General features: G+C 41.0%; 1 protein-coding gene across 1 annotated transcript; it reads left to right on the forward strand.

Annotated features, from left to right (window-relative positions):
• Positions 1 to 324: 324 nt before the first annotated feature.
• Positions 325 to 4296, forward strand: LOC140926181 (uncharacterized). Its single transcript, XM_073375964.1, has 2 exons — positions 325 to 1660; positions 1712 to 4296. Exons 1-2 carry the CDS (start codon positions 325 to 327, stop codon positions 4294 to 4296), a joined length of 3921 nt encoding a protein of 1306 aa, XP_073232065.1.
• The last annotated feature ends 17689 nt before the right edge of the window (positions 4297 to 21985 follow it).

Consider the following 21985-nt stretch of genomic DNA (forward strand, 5'->3'; position numbering starts at 1 on the left):
TGAGATACCATTCACGCTTCGCTTGTTTGACTTTCTCGGGATCTTTGTTGGGCATTCTCAAACACAACTGACGTCTGTTCTGATGGACAGACTTTATCTAGGGGATTCTCTGCCAATCACCGATCTCGGTCCAGGCCTAGAGGCGATGGAAGGAGTCTGTACCCATGGGGGGGACCCCCCTCAATCTTCTTTTGGTCGATCAAACCCCCTCACCTGACTCTCACCTGAGCTGGGTCCACCAATCCCAGCGCAGGCGAGATCACGTGAGAAGGTCTATAAAAGTCCACAGCCAGCGCGAGAAAATTCAAATGGTTTTCCGCTATCATGGCGGAGGCATATCCATTCAGTGATGATGACGAAGGGGATGCTCTATTGGATCGCGCCTATGATCGGTGGGAACAGTTGGGAGGGGCTGCTGCCCGTGGCCCTCTCTTTCAGTTTACTATGCAACCTATCGGTCGACGACGCCGCTGGCGTGATGTGGTGGAACGGGCGCAATTCAATGCGCAGTTACGGCAATTGCGGGATCCTGTGCCTGGAGACAATATTGGGTTGGCGTTGACCGAAGCACTCCATCAAGCCATTGAAACAGAACTGGGTCGTGAGCAGCGACCTGCCCATCATTTTGTGAATTTTGCTATTACAGCGCATGGGTTTACCCATGCTTACCAAACAGCCAATTTTACCGTGGGGGAATTTTTACAACGCACGGCACGATTGGATGAAATGTTAGCGACCTTGGCCGGCAAGTTGAACAGCAATGAAGCCTTCAACCCCGACCACGGATTCCAAGTCGATGTGGTGTTTGTCTCCATGCCTGGTCCAGGGTCTGGTCGACATAAAGAACGCAATCCTGGTCGACTATGCCTGGATCGAGAAAATAAGAAAAAAAAATGTATTATCACTATTCGAAACAGAGATGCCCTATGTTGTGCTCGCGCGATTGTCACCATGCGTGCCCACTGCCATAAAGATCAAGGCGTGGATGGGTTTCGCGACTGGGACAATCTCAAACGTGGTCGTCCTGTGCAGTCACGTCAAGCCCAGGCCCTCCATCAGCAAGCAGGGGTGGCTGAGGGTCCCTGTGGTTTACCCGAGCTGCGTCAATTTCAGCAAGCCTTGGGGTCTCAATATCAATTGTTGGTGATGACCCGGATGAAACCGTTTTTTCTCATCTTCAAAGGCCCTGACGCGCCTCATCCGATTCGTTTATTGAAATCTGATGATCATTTTGATGGTTGCACGTCCTTTCCGGCGTTTGTCAACCGCTCGTATTATTGCCTGGACTGTGAACGGGGGTTCAACACCAACGATCGGACTCATCACAGTTGTCAAGGAAGACGCTGCAAAGCGTGTGGTCGATTTGACTGTCCAGAGTATGTGCGTGGTACCCGCCCTACGGACTATTGCCCCTTCTGTCATCGCAAGTTTTACGGTGAGCAATGCAAACGTCATCATGTGGAAAGCCGGCAATGTCAATCCATCAAAACCTGTCTCAAGTGCCAGGCCCAGTACAACGTTCTCCCTAACCAACGTCACCAGTGCGGGTACGCCAAATGTCCTGTGTGTCACGAATGGGCGTCCATCCAATACCATAAGTGTTACATTCAACCCGTGGTCGAGAATGAGGAAGAGACTGAACCCACAGAGGAGGGGGGAGGTAGCATGGTGGCGCCACCCTCTCCCCTGTTTGTTTACGCCGATTTTGAAGCCATGCAGAATGCGGAAGGTGTGTTTGTGGCCAATTTGTTATGTTATTCGTCCAGTGAAGAAACGACCATTCATGTGTTGGACGGAGAAGACTGTGCCCAACAATTTTTGCATGATTTGGATGATCTCACGGACATTCCAGACAGCGAGAGTGAACGGGAGATTCTTGTGGTGTTTCACAATTTGAAAGGCTTTGATGGTATGTTTATTTTGCATGAACTGTACCAGCAACAACGCGAGGTGGTGGATCAATTGACCGTGGGCGCTAAAGTGTTGTCCTTCAGGAGTGGACCCCTCAAATTCATTGACTCGTTGTGTTTCCTGCCCATGCCATTGGCCTCGTTTCCCAGCACCTTCAATTTGACCGAATTAAAGAAGGGCTTCTTTCCTCATTTGTTTAATACCCCGGATCATCAACAGTATGTGGGCCGCATCCCTGATTTGGAATTTTACGATCCCGAGGGTATGATGGCCAAAAAGAAAGACGAACTGACGCGTTGGCATGCGGAGCAAGTCCGTCGTAACGTGCGTTTTGATTTCCGGCAAGACATGATCGAGTACTGCAAATCGGATGTGGCGTTGTTGAAAGCGGGGTGTGAAGCCTTTCAGCAAGAATTTGAACAGCAGGCTGGTTTCAATCCCATGGCCAAATGCATCACCATCGCCAGTGCCTGCAATCTCTATTGGCGCAAGCACCATTTGACCCCCGACACCATCGCTGTCGAACCGCTCAGGGGCTGGCGAGGCGCCCAAGTTAATCAATCCCTCAAGGCCCTACAATGGCTGTATTACCAAGAACACCTTCTTCCTAAAGAGGGAGCCAGTGCCGATCGTATTCGACATGTCCGGAATGGGGGCGAGCAGTTTGTCCGGACCCTCGTGAACGGTTATTTTGTCGATGGCTACGATCTTCTGACCCGCACCGTCTATGAATTTCATGGGTGTCTGTATCATGGTTGTCCCACTTGTTATCCCATGAGAAACGCCAAACATTATGCAGTGCCTGATCGAACCGTGGAGGAACTCTATCAAGCCACGCTCTCTAAACGCATGGCCCTGCTCCGAGCCGGCTATACGGTGATTGAAATGTGGGAGTGTGAATGGGACAAACTGGTGGACACCGATGAAGCCGTCCAACGTTTCCTGACGTCATTCGATCTGGTCGCACCCTTGGAACCCCGTGACGCCTTTTTTGGGGGACGCACCGGTGCCGTGGCGTTGCATGCCGTGGCTGGGGAGAATGAAGAGATACGCTATGTGGATGTGACCTCCCTGTACCCGTGGGTGAATAAGAACTGCCCTTACCCTATCGGTCATCCCAAGATCATCACTCAGCCCGCTGACCAGTCCCTGGCGTCCTATTTTGGGTTGGCGACGGTGGATATTCTGCCCCCGGCTGGTCTATTCCACCCCGTCTTGCCTGTACGCTGTGGCCAAAAGCTCACGTTTCCTCTCTGCCGTGCCTGTGTCCAGACAGAGCAAGCCCAACCCATGTTGACCCGAACCCAGTATTGCCCTCATTCCGATGCGGATCGTACACTACGTGGGACCTGGTGCACGCCCGAATTGGTCAAAGCGGTGGAAAAGGGGTACACCCTGATCAAAATCCATGAAGTCTGGCATTTTCCCCCTGAGCAACGCCAAACAGGTCTTTTCGCTGAGTACGTCAATACCTGGCTCAAACTCAAGCAAGAATCCGCGGGGTGGCCCAGTTGGTGTCAGACCCTCGAGCAGAAACGCGAGTACATTCTTCGCTACCAGGAACGGGAGGGGATCCGACTGGACATTGCCAGCATTGCTAAAAACCCTGGTCGTAAGGCCACCGCCAAACTCATGCTGAACAGTTTCTGGGGCAAATTCGGCGAGCGGATCAACAAACTCACCACCGTCACCGTTCAAAACCCCGCCCATTTGTTCAGCCTCGTTTCCGATGCAGCCCTCGATATCAGTACGCTCCGCCTCTGTACCGACGACATTTTGGAAGCCGTCTACACCAGTGTCGAAGACAATGCTGTCAAAGGCACCAAGACCAATATCTTTGTGGCGGCGTTCACCACGTGTCATGCCCGATTGAAACTCTACGAGTCCCTGGACACCCTGCAACAGCAAGTCCTCTACTATGATACCGACAGTGTAGTGTACAAGTGGCGTCCCGGTCAACCCTCCATCATCACGGGCGATTTTCTCGGGGACATGACGGATGAATTGGACGGGGATGTCATCACCGAGTTTGTTTCGGGGGGCGCCAAGAATTATGGGTACACGACCCGTGGAGGTAAAGTGGTGTGTAAGGTCCGCGGTTTCACGTTGAACGTCAGGGGGTCGGCCATTCTCAATTTTCATACCATGAAAGAGAACATTCTCTCGGAATTAAACTCGCCTCAGGACACTCGTCGAAATTTGAACATTGTCAACCCCTATCATTTCACACGGGATCTAGAGAAGAAACACATTCAAGTGGTTCCGCGCGTGAAGCAGTATGGGTTGGTGTTTGACAAGCGTGTCATTGATGTGTCTACTCGATCCAGCTATCCCTATGGCTACGAGAGGATTGGGGACGAATTGGATCTTCTATTAGATTTGTAAAAAAAAAAAAATGGGCGTGACGTCACTAGGACCTCACACACGTCCCGGATGTAACTTAAGGCACTGTCGAGATTTGTATTAAAAAATGATGTGGACCTCTATACAGTGTGTTTTTTTATTGACTTCCGGGGAATGCGAGGGGACTGGGGCTTATTTTGAGTGTTTGCGCATGCGTAGTAGGTCTAGGCGGACATAGGCTCCTATGAATGCGGGGGACCTGTGGAGTCGTTGGGCGGTCTGCGCATGTGCCTACGATCCCATTCACGTGACTGCGCAGGGGAAACGTCTGGGGTTGATCTGCGCATGCGTCCCACTTGTACCCAGGTTCTACGCGGTCCTATAAAACTATGCCAAGTATGCGGATCCACCTCTTGTGGGGGGTCACGTGATTTTTATGCCCATATTTGGGAGCTTTGACGTCACTTTGGTCACATGGGCTCTATGCTTGATTCTGATTGGTCGAGAAAATTTTTGCTGCGCTGTGATTGGTTAGGCCCATTAGTAGCCCATATTACTACTATACTGTCAATTAGTCCAAGACAGATAAGAGGAGAGAAGGCAATGGATTTGTTTAAGGTGGTGTTTTGAGTTATCCATTGATAAATGTCTTTCCAGAATTTTTGAGTGTAACTGCAATACCAGAACAAGTGGGCAAGGGTTTCAGTAAATTCCCCGCAGAAAGAACAGGAGTCTGCTTGTTTTAGGCCGATTTTAAAGAGGAAGTCGTTTGTTGCTATTCGTCTGTGGAGCAACATGTTTCTGTTGTACACAGAAAGGGAAGGCGGTATGTATTCTCCCAGTTCACTTTCGCATTTCCTATTATATTTTCCTTAGACAGCCATTTTTCCTGGCTTTTAAGAGGGGTGGTGGCCTTTTTTTCGATAATTGATTTGTAAACGGTTTTACAGGCTTTTTCTGAGGCTAATAATGTTTGCCCAAAGGTCTTGGTTTTGGGTCCTCTGTTGGGTTGTTGAGAACACTTTTGCCTGAACAGTTTAAGGGCTGACACTACCTTATAGAATTCTAGAAAGTTAGTCTTGATTTTATATTTAGAGGTAAATGCAGTATAGCTTAATATAGAATTTCCGTCCGTATCAAGGATGTCTTTCACATCTTTCACACCTGCGGTGAACCAAGATTTATAGAAAATTGGTTTGTTGTCTATTCTTATGAGGGAGTTGTGCCAGATCTGAGCTGACGTGAAATCTAGGTTGTTGTCGTTATAATTTAGGGTCGTCCAATATTCCATAATCTCAGCTAAAAACGGATCTCGCAGATTAAGTAAACGAACGTCTTTAGGGCTTAAGTTTCCCCAGAAAACTAATTTCCCTCCAAATTGTGCTAGTCGATGATTGAAAAAAAGCTTCCATTTCCCTATATCTTGATCATCTAAATAGCTTTTTACCCATTTCATTTTCAAGGCCTGGTTAAAACTAGCAATATCGATCATCTTTAGCCCCCCCTTACTGTAATCGTTTATCATTTCTGTTCTTTTTATTTTGTCCCCTTTATTGTCCCCAAGAAAATCGTATAACAGACCGTTAATTTCCTTTATGACCCCTTTCGGTGTCGGAAGGGAGGACAAAATGTAAACAATCTGAGATACTGCTAGAGCTTTTAGAATGGCAATTTTACCCATAAGTGTGAGTCTTCTGGCCGACCAGCTTCCGAGGATTTTTTTAATCTTTTCGATTTTCTCAGTGAAATTATTGTCAATATTGGCTGGCCTTGATGTCGAGAACCAGACTCCTAAGGCGTAGACCTTTCCCTCTGCCCAAAAGATAGGTTTACTCGAAGGAATAACAGCATTAGTATTCTTGTGTGAACCTATCCAGAGGGCTTCAGTTTTCTCATAGTTTGCTTTCAAACCTGGTACATTTGCAAATATGTCTAGTACGTATAATGTTCTCGAAAAAGAGCGTTTTGAGCCATCTAAGATCATTATTGTGTCATCTGCATATTGGGACAGTTTACAATCTGAGTTACCCAATTTGATACCGCGAATTTCTGTATCCTTTCTTACTGCGTTACCCAAGATTTCAGCACCTAAGATAAATAAATAGGGAGACAGTGGGCACCCCTGTCTCTTACTCCACGATGTAAAGAAAAGAAGTCGGTTGCCCATCCATTGTTAAGGACACAGCTACTTATGTTCGTATAAAAAAGTTTAACCCAGCTTACAAAGGATGTTCCAAAGTTAAAGTGTGTTAGTGTTTTCTCTATAAAAGACCACTCTATACTATCGAAGGCTTTTTCAAAATCTACAAATAACAAAAGGCCCTGGATTCGTTCCATATTTGTGTGGTTAATAATACTCTCAATAAGTCTGATATTTTCTCCTATAAATCTGTTTTTCAAAAAACCGGTTTGATCATTATTTATGTTCGGCAAAAATTTCTTTATGCGGTTTGCTATGGATTTAGCTGCGATCTTGTAGTCGCAATTGAGAAGAGTTATAGGTCTTCCCCGGCCAGTTCTTTAAAAGGTGAGCCGGTTTGTTTTTTTTGGTAAGAGGGTAATTAGACCTCTTCTTTGAGAAATTGATAAACAACGTTTTTCGTATGCACCATTTAGTGCATTAAGTAAGTAGCCTTCAATGTCTTCCCAGAAAACCTTATAAAATTCGGCTGGAAGGCCATCAGTCCCAGGAGTTTTGTCCGATGCCATAGTTTTTAGACTATTTAGGCATTTCTCTTTTGTTAAGGGCCCTTTGCGTTCTTCCTGCGCGTGTTGGTCGAGTTTTACAGTAGATTCTTCGGAGAAGAAAAAAGGGTCATGAACAGAGATGTAAGGCGCGCGTGGTGCATATAAGTTTTGATAGAAAGATTTTGCTTCTGTTAAGATTTCCTCATCTGTTTTGATGACGCTACTATTCTCAAGCTGACGTTGCCTTATGGTTTTGGTATTAAAATGCCTTTTTTCCAAGTTTAAGAAGTATTTCGTGTTTTTTTCTCCTTCGTTATGCCAGCGGGCTTTGGATCTTATCATGGCTCCTCGAGTTTGACGCTGCGGACAACGTTTTCTAACTGTAATTTTTAACTTCTAATTCATTATATATAGTGGTCTTGTTGGTTTCAGATAAGTCATTTTCTTCCAGTTTCCTCTGTAGGGACGTTATGACAGACTCCAGATTTGTTTCTGTTAACTTCATTTTGCCTCTCTTATGTTTTGCGTATTGTATTGACTTTGAACGAATTTGCATCTTCATTGTTTCCCAGAGGAGCACAGCATCAACCTCAGTGTTATTTTGGTATTCATTTGCAACTTCAGTGATTGTTTTTTTTTATCAAATTAATATATTCACTGTCTGATAGAAAAGACGTATTTAACTTCCAGCAGCCCGGGCCCCTGGGATTGGTATTGTTTGCAAGGTGGAGTGTTATCAAAGAATGGTCTGTTTTGTACCCTGGTAAAATATCAGCTTTTGTAATTGCCGAACTTAGACTATTGCTCGTCAAGAAAAAGTCTAAGCGACAGTGAATTTGGGGCTTGCTTCTTCTCCAAGTGAATCTTTTGATATCCGGATTGGAGACCCGCCAAATGTCGATAAGGTCTAGCGAATTTATTATGTTCTGAACTTCCTTCAAAGAATTTTTGTGGGTGGTCAGTCTTCCTCCCTTCTTATCATTTTGGACGTCCAATACTAGATTAAAATCGCCACCCAGGATAATGTCCTCGCACTCGAAAGAGAGGAGGTGGCTGAGAACATTTTCAAAAAATTTCGGATTGTCATCGTTTGGCGCTTAAAGTTTCAAGTTTCAAATCTACTAAAATAAATCTTCCATCTGGATCAGAAAATTGTTTCTTGATTTCGAATTGAAAAATGTTGTTAAACAGGATGCGTACCCCTGCATTTGAGCTGCAGTTATCTATCGGCGAGAGACTCGGCGAGTGGCCCCGCGATCATGAAGAAACAACACTTGTCTTCTTTCGTAGCTGGTCAAGGTACTTTAGTTCCATGTATTTTCATGCGTTTTTCGATAAACTTTCAAACAAGCTCTTATGGCTTTTTTGTTTGGTTGTTTTTCCCGATGAAATTGCATTTTCTATTATTCGGGCGCCATTCTTTCCTTCGCGAAAAAAAATCTCAGCTAGCTTCCAATTTTAAACTAACGCGTACACCGACCATATATGTAAAGCATGGTATAATGGCTCATATACCATAAAGGCTAAGCCAATCAAAATGCTAGAATTGCATTATCAAATGATTCAGTTTTTAACAATATAGTATAGTATTGTATAGTATAGTATAGTATAGTATAGTATAGTATAGTATAGTATAGTATAGTATAGTATAGTATAGTATAGTATAGTATAGTATAGTATAGTATAGTATAGTATAGCATAGTATAGTATTTAAGCAATAGAAAACGTTTTCCGTGTTTGCATAGCCTGATATAAACACGAGAGGGGTTGGGAGAATTCAAGACAGTTATGCAAACCCGAGACGAAGTCGAGGATTTGCATAACCGTCGAGAAGTCTCCCAACGCCTCGAGTGTTTATATCAGGCTATGCAAACACAGCAAAAAAGTTTTCTATTGCTTTTATAAAATAACTTTCCCGAGAAAACAACGCAAAACTCTTTGTATGGCTCTGATTAAAAGAAAAATTCTTACCAGTCGCAAAATCTTGTCCACGAAGTCTTACACGCGTAATCAGTTCTTGTTTTGCAAAAAGATGCTTTGCAAAATACGGATTTTTCTCGCTTAAAACGGTCAGCTTAAGCGAAGAAAAATGTACGCACCTTCTTTGTAACGATTTTCCAAGTTTCAGCCGACGAAGGAATGGGTAAATAAAGTAAAATTTTCGAGTTTTGAACTCGAAGACTTTTTCAAATTTGTGCTTGCGTGATTAGCGCGCGAAAAACCAAACAACTTGACGCCACAACCATGTTTACATACTCTCATGCAAACACTCCTCTCGGCCAATCAGAGCGCGCGTACTATCTTAGTTATTTTATAAAGTATAGTATAGTATAGTATAGTATAGTATGGTATGGTATGGTATGGTATGGTATGGTATGGTATGGTATGGTATGGTATGGTATGGTATGGTATGGTATAGTATTGTTGGTTTTCACATGACGTCAACAAAATTCAAACTACAAAACTATCGATCCCACTGAGATTTATTTTCATGGTGTATTAGAGCAGCTGAAAACTAATTTTCAAACAAATTTTCGCTTCAAAAGGGTGCTTGGTTTTGTAATAGAGTACGCTTGAATTTCTAAGCTTTTGCGTGACGCAGCATTTACATGACGGCCGAAAGAGCTCTCATTTAGGATAAAAAAGTGACTTTTTCGAGAAATTTTGCTATCTTAACAGTTCAAGTGTTAGAAAAAGTACTACTTTAATATTTATGAGTTCCTCTAGGAGTAAATTCACGCTTTTGTAGCAAAACTCGGTAGCAGATGTTTCTGTTGGTTTCCGTTCGCCATGTTGGAGCTCATCCAGATGAGCTCCAGCATGGCGTCTCCATACAAAGCTCTATAAATTTGGGTAAAACATTTCCTCGGATATCTCGTATACGAGTTATTCCTTCGACCCAAATCTTGGCGAGGGTCTATGTATATTTACCTCCTTTCATTTCCCAGATTCTGGACTTTATCTGTCGAATGGTTTTGATTTTTATTTTGATCTATTTTGGATGGCGTGACATTGAAAACCAGCAATAGTATAGTATACATATTACCAGAACAAATTGTCTAAAACATGAACAGAAACCACAAAATTATACGATATACGCTATTACGATAACAAATATACTTAGCAATTAATGAATTCGGCTTTCGTAGGATATGAAGAATTAAGCAGATCTCGGAGGGTGTTATCCACCTCGGTCTTCGGCCTCGGCGGATAACACCCTCCGAGATCTACTTAATTCTTCATATCCTACGAAAGCCGAATTCATTAATTGTTTTATTATTCATTCAAAATATTTCCTAGTTTAAAAACATAGCTAAAACATGCTTACCTGGATCGATGTTAAGTTCATCTTCGATAGTGTACCTTAAGGTTTGTCCAGCTCCACAAATATTCTCCAAATAGCAGATGTCACCCTCCGAGTTGTCTTCTTGCTGTTTTTGCCATGTTTTTAGCAATTATTTCGTCGAGTTCCAGCTGTAGTTCTTACTCTTGAAACGGGCGAAATGTCCGCCATTTTTTTTTTCACAACCAAAACAACTCAACCTCGTCCCCAGGTCTTCTCGGTTAACGGTGCCTTAACCTGTAGCGGGCTGCATTTTTGACGTCACCTCCTCGTTAAACACAAAATTCTTCCAAATTTGGTCATCTTTAACAGGTTATGGTGAATTATGCGTGTGCTTTTAGCCAATCAGAATTGGAGAAATATTTTGAATGAAAAATAATATAAGTTAATCAACTAATTAATTAGATCTTTTGGTTCAAGATCTGTTTTCTTTTTTGAAACATTAGATGGGCATATTTGGCTATAACTTGATAAGCCTGGTTTTCATATGTCGGGAAAAATCCCAGACGATCGGGGATTTTACTGTTTCCCGACTGTTCCAGATTTTGCCGACTAATGAAAAATCAAAATCGTAGATATCCCCGATCGTCTGGGATGGACAGGGACAAATCTGGAGAGTCGGGCGCGTTTCTATTTTTCCGACGCGTCCCAGATTTCTGCGATGGTCGGCGATCATTTCCGACAAATGAGAACTCAAATTTGAACCGTCGGGGACGTCGGCGATGGATTTTGCTCATTACCAATCCCCTAAATTGCTGGGCTCCAGTCCCCCTATCACAAATAAACATGGCGTCCCTCGAGAATCTGGGACAGACTTCTGGCGATTATATCCGATATATCGGCAAAATCTGGGATGGTCGGCAAAAAGTAAAATCCCCGAACGATTTTACTGTTTCCCGACTGTCCCAGATTTTGCCAACAAATGAAAACTCGAAATCGTAGATATCCCCAATCGTCTGGGATGGACAGTGAAAAACTCTGGAGAATCGGGAGCATTTCTATTTTCCCGACGCGTTTCAGATTTCTGCGATGGTCGGCGATCATTCCCGACAAATGAAAACTCAAATTTGTACCGTCAGGGACGTCGGCGATGGGTTTCGCTCATTACCAATCCCCTAAATTGCTGGGCTCCAGTCCCCCTATCAAAAATAAACATGGCGTCTCTCGAAAACACGGAAATGGTGCTCTTCCCTATACGGAAGTTGAAAGACTGCGATTTGGAATCGCCGGCTTGCAAGGTATCTCAATGTCACGACTAATCGTTCAGCTGGTGATATCGGATCTCGACTTCTACATGCTTCCTTTTGAATGTAAGGAGCAAATCTTCAAAGCATTTTGGACTCATCCTGAATATATCGAAAGAAGTACTCTCTGTCTGACAGGCTTAACTCGGAAAACAGTATGTGGAACTGACCATATTTCTCCCGTTTTTTCAAATATTCTCTAATCCAAAACCTCTTCGTTCTTCGTTTGGTTGGCTTGTTTTTTTTTCAGAATGGAAAACGTTGCATTGACTAGTGCAAGAACAGCATAAGCTCGTGTGCATCCATGTTGCTGTAATGCTGTTACATTTGTGTTCAAGTTTCAATTTTTGGCACACTTTCCATTTCCCGCCAAATTCATAATCGGGAGAATCTGGGACAGACTTCTTGGCGATTATCCGATATATCAGCAAAATCTGGGATGGACTACAAAAAGTAAAATCCCCGATCGTCTGAGATTTTCCTGACATATGAAAAAAACAGTGAACTGCTGGATGTTGTTGATTAGGCTTGTCTTTAATGAAGAAACCTGTGACGAACGGTCATGCACTTGTGATTATTACAGCTATGTTAGTGATCTGTTTCTTGTTTAAGTTTGTAAGCTCAGGCAAGGTGGATATAAGAGGAAGAATTCTGGCCAACAAAGGACTGAATCGGGAAAACAGGTAACGAACAGGGCCAAAAGCTAGAGGTTGGCTTGCCGGCAATAGATTTGAATCCTTTAAGAAACGTGCCTGTAAGTCCTAATACGCAAATCTATTTCTCTGTTTGCAAATTGCATGGTTGTCAATAGTGATCATGGGTACTTGTGATCCAGTGAAAGTTCTTAACCCTCGAACGCACACGCAAATCCCTATTCCCACCGTGGTACAAGGGGACAGGTGGGGGGGGGGGGGAAGGTTGATGGAACCCCTCCCCAGAGTTTTTAATATGTTGCAGTATTTCGAAAGGATTTTTTTGCCTTTAGTGGAAAGCCTTCGATCTTCTCTACAAGATGAGGTATATTTTATGGGTGGTAGCGCTGCTGGAGGCCTGTGCCGTCACCAACGAAAGAAATCAGGTTAAAATCGCCATAAATGGTAATTTTTGTGTGCTTGACATGTAAAATAACACATAAATAATCACTTTCTATCACTTCATCCACAAGGTTTACTTTTATTGCTGAAAAAAGTTGAGAAAAACATACATTTCCATTAAAAAATAGCTAGACCACCTGCTACTTATGACGTCATATCTCGTAACCATAGAAACTGACCATCACTAAACTTGTCTCAAAATGCGCACGAGGGATAAACAAACACCTGCTGAAAACGTCAGGTGCTAATATATGTTTTATCGTCTAGGAAAAAAAATAAAAAATAACTCAGAGGAGGTGGCAACCACCCCCTCTTTTACGTCCGAGGGTTAGATTACACTTTTCTTTTACAGCTCATTCAACAAGATAAAGAGAAACTTGTAAAGGTCACAATTTCCAATTTAAGAATCAAATAATCGCAACAGACCATTATACAATTTTCGGCATAGTATCCTAGCGTTTGAATGAACGTGAGACTTATCTTCACCTGGTTTTTATTCAAACCTCCGTTTTCTTATGGAGATTTTGCTTTAAAAATACCAGTTAGCATAAGAAAAAAGTGATTAACATAATAAAACAAGAAAGGGTTGTATCAAAGCATTTTCAACTCCAGCCACGTTTCTACCTGCAACTGTTAAATGGGCCATTCCTGTGCTCCGAAGAGTCGTAGTTGTTTCAGTTTTGAAACTTTTCATAACACTTTTGAGAATTAGAAAAAGGAGCCACAGAAACAACTGAATCAAACAGGGTGTCAATGTGTATATGTAAATATTACTATTTAGTTTTCAAATTCAGACACGAAATTTGACAGAATGGAAAACATATTTTACGATCACGAAGTGGCTGATTATGTAAGCTGTAGTTTTTGTTTGATAAAAAGTTATACAGCACAGTTGATATTTAAACGATTTCTGTTAACGTGACTCGTTGAACCGTTGATCCAGGTTTAGGCGTTTCCACCTTCACTTTGAATCGCGTTCCAATCGGAATCAAGTATTCTTCCTGACTCGGATAGGCGGACAAGTCGGCTATTTTTGTTCCGGATTTTTTCAACTTGAATACCATTTCAATTGGGTACTTTTGTTCATTTGTCAGATCTAAGCCGCGGTCTTTAAACCTCTCAGTTCGTGTTGTTGTAGACTTAAAAGTGTATGTTTCATAAATTGAACCGTCTTTATATTCTTCAATAGCTTGCTCCCATCTGTAAACTTTTATCTCTTTTTTTATAGGATTTTTCTTCACGTAACTCTGAATTAAATCAGCCTGATCAAACGCCTCGTTTACAGAATCCAATAATCCTCTCTTTGTTTCTTTAGTAATTGGATCACTTACTCTAAGCAAAGGCTGCCTTTTTTTAATATTTCCTAAAAAGCTGTTGATATGGCCTGCTTCTTTTGTGTATTGGTAAACCGCCAATATTTCAGCTTTATCAACTTCAGAACCAGCAGCGTTAAATTTTTGCTTAACACTTTCTCGAGCTTTCTCTGCTTTTCCGGACTTCTTTGTCATAAATCTCCGCGCACTACGCTCCACACGTTCTGATACAGCTTTTTCACCAGCAAGTGATTCGACCATATTTTCGTGTTTTTTTGTACCGTAAATTGCTGATGCACGTTTTGGGCAACTGCTAACACTACCACGTTTACATCTTAGTTTCGGTAAAGAACGATCATCTTTCAAACGCTTCACGAGACGTTTCAGATCATCAATGTTACGACCCGCTCTTTTCCATATTCCTTTTAATGTCCTCCTCGGATGGAGCAACATTTTCTTGCTTAACTTTCCTACGTTTTTCAGAAATAATGCAGGATCGACAATTACTTCTCTGATCACTAATTTTCCACTTTTTTTTACGCCTTTCTTTACAGCAGTCTTGAACCCTTGCTTGGCTACCTTTTTGAAAACGTTCTTAATAGATTGTTTAGTTACAACAACCGCTGCCTTCATTCCTTGCTTCACTCCAAGCTTTATACCGACTTTCACAGCCGTCTTCGCAGCAGTTGTTGCACCTGCAACAGCACCCCCCGTCAATGCTGTTGCAACATCCAAAGCAGCCCCTATTGCAAAAGATATGGCTCTTTCTTCTGCAACACTTGTGCATCCAGCACTAGCATAACCAATGGACGAAAATAGATCCCAAAGAGTTCCGACAAGTGGAATATACTGAACAACATTGTATATGTCTGATTCTGTCTCATCTAAACAGCTTGAGTCCTTCTTTGACGTCTGATGCACAGTAACGATCCATTTTTGATTGTCATTTCCGGTGTACGGAAAGCCACCAACTAATGAACGTTTACTTGTACGACCACGAAATACATCCATTCTAAGTTGGCGATATTTTGAAATAATAAATTCATCATCAATGCTCCAACGCTGATTTGGTCCAGCATTGTAAACGTGTAGAATAATTTTCCCCCATCCGTCCCTCTCATAATCAGTCATACGTAAATCTAGGACTTTATTTGGATGTTGTTTGGATCTGATGCAATTTCCATCCCAAAACCATAACTGGTTATCCTTTCCATGATAGGGCCAAAGATGAACCTTTGTATCAGTTGCGGCGTCTACAACTTTTCCACTTGCCTTTCCTTTTATTATGAAGTAAATCCTTTCTTTTGGATTCATGCTCCATTTCTGGTTAATATTACTAGTGTTTCTGTATCCACCTACCAGCGCTCCATCGTCATAATTACTTTGTTTTATGTCTAACCGTAAGCCTTGGTAATAAGAAATGATATTATCCCCTTCAAGTTTCCATCTCTGATTCGGTCCTCCATGAAAAGGATGGAGAAAAACATCACCAAAACCACGCTTTTTGTAGTTTTCCATATGCAGGTCAAGGACCTTGTTTGGGTATTTCTTTGATCTAATGCTTGTTTCGTCCATGAACCACAATTGATTATCTAATCCATGAAATGGCCAAATGTGCACCTTAGTGTCAGAGGGTGCATCTAAGACCTTAGCATGCATTCCGCTTGACAGAGTGAAGAAGTCATGTTCTGGTTGTAAACTCCACTTTTGGTATTTTCCATTCTTTGCACCTATTTGAGATCCATCTGCTTGGCTCCCATCCTTTACTTCAACACTTAGATGTTTAAATTCAGATGAAAGATAGTTATTCTCAAAGTCCCATCTTTGATTCTGTCCGCCGTTAAATGGGTGCAGAAAAATTTTCCCCCACCGATATTTGTTATAGTCTGACATATGAAGGTCAATTACTTTGTTAGCATACTTTTTGTTTCGTATTACCTCACCATCCCAGAACCATAACTGCTGATCACTGTTAGTGTAGTGCCATAGTTTAATTGATGCTGGACTTACAGCATCCATTACTTTTCCAGATTCTTTGTTTAATATAAAAAAGTATGGCCTTGAAGATGAAAAGGTCCATCTTTGATTTACTCCTCCGTGATTTCTGTATCCTCCTACCAACTCTCCATCAGAAGTACTGCTTTGCTTAACATCTAAGCGTAAGTTTTTGTAACTTGAAATTATCTGGTCACCTTCAGCTTTCCATCGTTGATTGTTACCCGTGTTGTAAGGATGTAGGTAAACTTTGCCCCAGTTGTTTGCCTCATAATTTGCCATATGGAGGTCAAGTACTTTTTCCGGAAATTGTTTGCATCTAATATTGTCATCGTCCCAAAACCATAATTGGTTATCCTTGCCATGATATGACCATAAGATAACTTTACCAGTGCTACTTTCGTCAAGACTTGCATCCAAAACTTTGCCGGAATGTCTGCTTGTTATAATGAAATAAAATCTGTTCAAACTAAGACTCCATTTTTGATTCATATACCCAGTTCCTGGGTAAACGCCAACAAGTGCTCCGTCATACGTGTGACTATATTTTACATCTAACTTCAAATTTTTGTATTGAGATGTTAACTGGTTGTTTTCGAAGTTCCATAGAAAATTGTTACCACTTCGTCTTGATGATATATAAACCTTACCCCAGCCAGATCTTTCATACTCAGACACATGCAACTGTAAAAATGCATGACGATGTTTTTTCGAACGAATAGCTCCATTTTCCCAATACCACAGTTGGTTGTCGTCTCCAGTATACGTCTTCAAAGCGACGGAATAGTCTGGTCTGACTGCCAGTACCTTTGCAGTCATCTTACTAGAAATTAAAAAGTAATCAATGGGCTTGATCTTTTCATAATAATCCCATGACGCTGTATCCACTTTTCCACAATAGAAAAATTTGCCAACATCTTTTCTGTTTTCAGAATTCATATGGCAGGTCTGTGAGTTGTCTTTCATATATCCAACTGATTTACAACCCTCTTCTTCTAAGCAAAGCTGAAGGCAGTCATCTTTTGAAATCGGGTTCAATAAAACGCCTAAAGGTCGTGAAATAGCGCAATTTCTGCTTACTTTAAAATACTTGTAAATATTATTGATACCAGTTTCTCTTTATTCTCTTCTGTGTGCTTCGTTGATTGCAAGCATTTCGTACACGAGTTTTTCTGCATTTAACATTTGAAATTTACGTTCCTTAAGGTAATTCATGATACGACCACTTTTATATCTTGAATCCTGACTGAAGGTGTTCGCGATAGTTGTTACATTGTAAGTGCTATTGATAACGTATGAAGCGTTATTCTGCTTAAAATGATATAAAGGACTTTTAAATTCTTTCTGTCCAAGGTTATCACATTTTAGGGAAAGAAATAGGGCTGGTGACAGTAATTCGTATAGTGTCTTGTACCTTTGACTGAAACTAAGAGACATCTTAATTTTTTCAGCTTTGTGTTCGTCGCATGGAGCAGTAGTGTTTTCTTGCGGGCTTTCAATAACACGTGAAAAGTTCTGTTTCCTGTCAACCAATAAATGGCTTAGAAACCCAGCAGTGTCTGGACAGCCAACGGCAACAGATGCTATCATCATTGAAATAATCTTTGTCTCAACTGGTTGGTCGACATCACTTATTAAGTACTTCATATTTGAAAGTGTGAGAGAATTGCAATGCAGTACCACGTGTTCTAGGTGTCCACCAAACCTATCAAATTCTGAAGTTGGCGTATCGAACATTACTGTACTTTTGAAGGAATACTCTCTTTTGGTCGATAAAGATGGAACTCCAAAGGAAGAAACAATACGACCAGTATCATTCTGACCAAAGGAGAGGGTTTTATTAGGCTCTTGTGGTTTTGAAGACAATATTTTTGACGTTACATATTCCACAGGTTTGACTGCAAGTTGAGAATGCGACCTGTCGATTGTTTCTTTCAAGATATTTGATGCACTTCTATTTTCTGGTTTTGACAATGATGTACCTAAAAGATAATATTAAAATCGCATTTCAATGTATTATCAAGGGAAACATTTAAATAAAATAAAGTTTATGTTTATATTATCTACCATATTTCATAGGAATTTATACCTTAAAATATACTAAAGTACAAGGGAGATATCCTTGGCTAGCTTAATAAAATTCGGCGGTTGTACTTGAGTAATTAAGTCAATGCCTTTTTATAAACACAAATAAACAATGCTGATGGTACGGAAATATCTGGACTATAACTGGCAACGTTGGCATTCTTGTTTGAGCGTACAGTAATTTGTTAAAAAAAAAAGGGTATGGGGAGCAAAATTGAAAAAAGGAAGTTTTTACTCTTGTCAGAAACTTTGGATTATTTTTCGTTGCCAACTTTATCTTTTTCACATGATCTTTCTATACTTGGCCTCTATCAGTACTCAGTAATAAGTTTGAAACAGAAACTAGCTAGTCTACTGGTCTAAATTAACAATTGTATTGAATTTGTTCGTTGACTTCCACTGAGTGGAAGCTACAGCTGGGGAATTGTTAGTCCTCGAGGTTATTCACAAGTCCAGTAGTCGGCACACGTCAGTGCTGAGATGATATCAGGTCATACTGATCTGTGGGGTGACCGCAGGGGCTTTTTGCTTATCTGGTCACTTACGTTGCATTTCATGCTGGCATTTAGAGATGATCATTACGGATCTAGTGATGCTGGTGAATTAAAGCGACTCTGCGGATTCTGGCTCCCAGACTTTAAATTTTTTGCTTGTAAACACCTTTAGCCGTTATAAAAGACGAAAAAATATTGAACAACCAAAATGGCGGTCTCAAAGGGCTGTTTGAGCTTTAGCAATGTCATGTTTAGATCGCAAAATCTCATTGAATCCTAGCATCAGCTCATAGTACCTTCAACCTTATTTGCCTCCTGCAACACATATCCGAACGCAGAAAGCCACAAAGATACATACGCTATGTTACGAAAAATTGTATTGCGTGACTAGCGTGACTTTTTAGAAGCTTCGCGAGAGTTCATAGTTTGTTTATTTTTGGATCCTGTGTAAGCGTTTCTAAAGCGGTATATTTTGTAATCTTTCTATAATTAGACTATTTGGAAAGTTCTAAAATGTGAAAGTATATAAGTAGGCGAGTCCGAGTTAAGTTTTAACTGGTTTTCACAAGCGAAGAGAGTTTGGGGTTAGTCGTGTTTAGTCAAGTGTGACGAAAGCAGTGTTTATTCAAGTTGTCAGAGGCCGTGTAAGTTTATCAAGTTAAGTGAATTTGGCGGAGGCCGTGTAAGTTTATCGAGTTACGTGCTGTTGTGGAGTTTTACTTCGTGGAAACTACGTTCATTTTTGGAAAAAATCTTCTTGTTGCTGTTCCGACAACCCTGCGTTCAGTTTAGTTTGTAAGCTACCCGTCCTCTAAAAGATTACCCGCGTAACACGCTAAGACCACTGACATATGAGCTATTTTTTCAAAACAGCTCAATAAACTAACTATTTCAATACACATGGGCGACCTCACGCAAGCAAATAAACAACTGCAATAAAAAAATTGAGTAAGTGCGATGCAGCCAATGTGCAAAGTAATAAAACAGAGATTTTTTGCTCTTGGTGTCGAAAGGTAACAAATTTATGCGAAGCCCTATAATGTTTACAGAAGGCTGCATATTGATTTCTTTCATGAAACTGTAAATTGTTAACTTCAAAAAGGAAAGTTTCGAGGTATTTATTGCTGCGAGCCTTAGCGAGCAGCAACACTATTTGTGACAGTCTGAGTGGGACAAGGGCACTTTATATGTGGTTTCATCTCTCAATTCTTCGACGAAGATTTTTTTTGAGATGGAAGGATGATCTTTTTTCTTCGTGCCGTGTGGGGCCTGGGTACTTTTTCTCTCCATCCGTTCGCAGTGTCTTTTTCCCGATGGCATTCATCAAATGAAGATGTGTTCACAGCTTACGTACTGTACTTTTGCAATCTGTCCTTCAAAAGATGTTACGATGAATCCCTTTGAGGTTTTTTTTTTCAGTTTATCTTGAATTTTATACCTATTGATGTGTTTTCTCTTCCAAACCATGACTGCAAATCTCCCTGTGTGTGTGTGTTGGTGTGGCGCATCCATTGAAGGCATATGCTATTGATACATCTCGCCTCGTCCAATAAACATATTCACCTGGATAGTCAGAAGGGCTGAATGTGATATCAGACAGCAAGAGCTTAGCCAGTTTTATAAAGAAGCAGAAAATTACTGCTGTAAAACCAAAAGTTGACCCAGTTACGTTTTATAAACGTAGAGCAACATTATTTTTTGGAACTTTCCGGTAAAATGAAAGATTGTTTAGAAATGTTTGGTCACGTTATACTGTCATGTTATATCATTTGGCAGAGTCGTTGGGGGGAGGTGGTTGCATTTGGAAATATGATTGCAGTTAAAAATGATGCTAAATTTATGGTTTCAAAAGCGGAATTTACTTATTCAGACATATGATAATGGTTGAAATTAGAGCCCCGACTTGAAAATGGAACCATTTTTCTTGTTGTTTCTATAAGAGATTTATATACATTTTGATGTAGTACTACCCAGTATCTACTCGCAGCACTTAGCATACAATTTGCAACCTACGGCATTAACACGATAATAGTGTTTATCAAACAGCCGTATTGCCAGCAGGAAGGTTCACTATTAGTGGTTGGTTAATCTTACTTAACTTCCGTTGGCCAGCCGATAGTATTGTTGCTAAAACAGGACGCGATCTTTGTTTTAAATAATTTTGAACATAATAAATTAAATTGAATCTATTAGTTAACGAAACAAAATGAACTGGCTTGTGAGCTAGGAACTGTGCGACTATTCAAAAGCCCGCTTGATTAGAAAATTTGCCTTCTAGCCCGAAGGATTACCGGGTTCTCCGAGAACTCGATTAAGCATCACAAAAAGATTTCTTTTCAGTATTACTTTATGGTTGCCATATTAGATGGAAACAAAACTAAAATTTTAATTTGCTTTGCGAGATTTATTAAGAATGTAATCAGAAAATTACTGTTGTAAACAGTAGTTGACCCTAACTAAAAAAGGCTCTAAAAAACAATTTTTGCAATAAACATAAAGTAGAAATGAGATAAATTGACTGTATTTCCTTTAGGTAACTCACGTAACACTAACTTTGAAACGAAATTAACTATCTTCAGGGGCACCCAACGAAAGAATGTAACTCAAAACCACTTAAACATAGCGTTGTGAAACGTATTTTAGTATTTGAACGGTAGATATAGACATATTTTCATCCCCTAAAAATTTTTCATCTGTTCGGATTTCGCAGCTGAAAGTCTAGTGATCCGAAAAATTCTAGGGATCAAAACTTACCTTTTCGAAAATTTCAGCCCGAAAAAGGGCTCCCGAAAATTCTAGGTGACCTTTTTAGGGTAAAAATCCGTTAAAAATGGGCAATTATACCATAATTTTGGGGGGTTCGAAAATGCTAGGAGAGGCAGGCAAGCAAGAAATTTACAACAAATGTTCCGAAAATTCTAGATCTCAAATCGTCTTCCGAACAGATATTTTCCGAAAATTGATGTTGGGTGCCCCTGTATCTTCGTATCGAAATTTGTCCGGGGAAATCGAGCTGTAAGTCAAAATTGCAAAAATTCGCCGACACGGCCGGCGCTGAAGGGATGCTTGAGCAATTTAGATGCTGTTGTTTTACGACCGTTCTTTGAGCTAGTGTACATGTTATGAATAAACATAAACAAAATAATAAACAGAGAAGTCATTTTTGAAAAATTTAATTGAAAACAAAATTTTTCTGTACTCAAATGAAATTTTCTTTACAATTCCAGCGTAATGTGTCCGTAACTCAACTGAAAGTTTTAATCGATGCGATGAAAACTACACAACAAAGCTGTCTGGAATCTGAGCGTGGTTCCTAAAAAATTTGCTTGAATTTAACATCAGTTCGACTAAAAAGTCAATAACACAATGCTAATTGATGAATTTTCATTTCAAAACAGACTTTCTCTTCTATAACAACACACAAACTGTACCTTAAATCTTTGCTCATTCGGTTTTTCTTCTGCCGAACCTAACC

Source organism: Porites lutea, chromosome 2 (assembly GCF_958299795.1).
Source record: "Porites lutea chromosome 2, jaPorLute2.1, whole genome shotgun sequence".
In the NCBI taxonomy this organism is placed as follows: Eukaryota; Metazoa; Cnidaria; class Anthozoa; order Scleractinia; family Poritidae; genus Porites; species Porites lutea.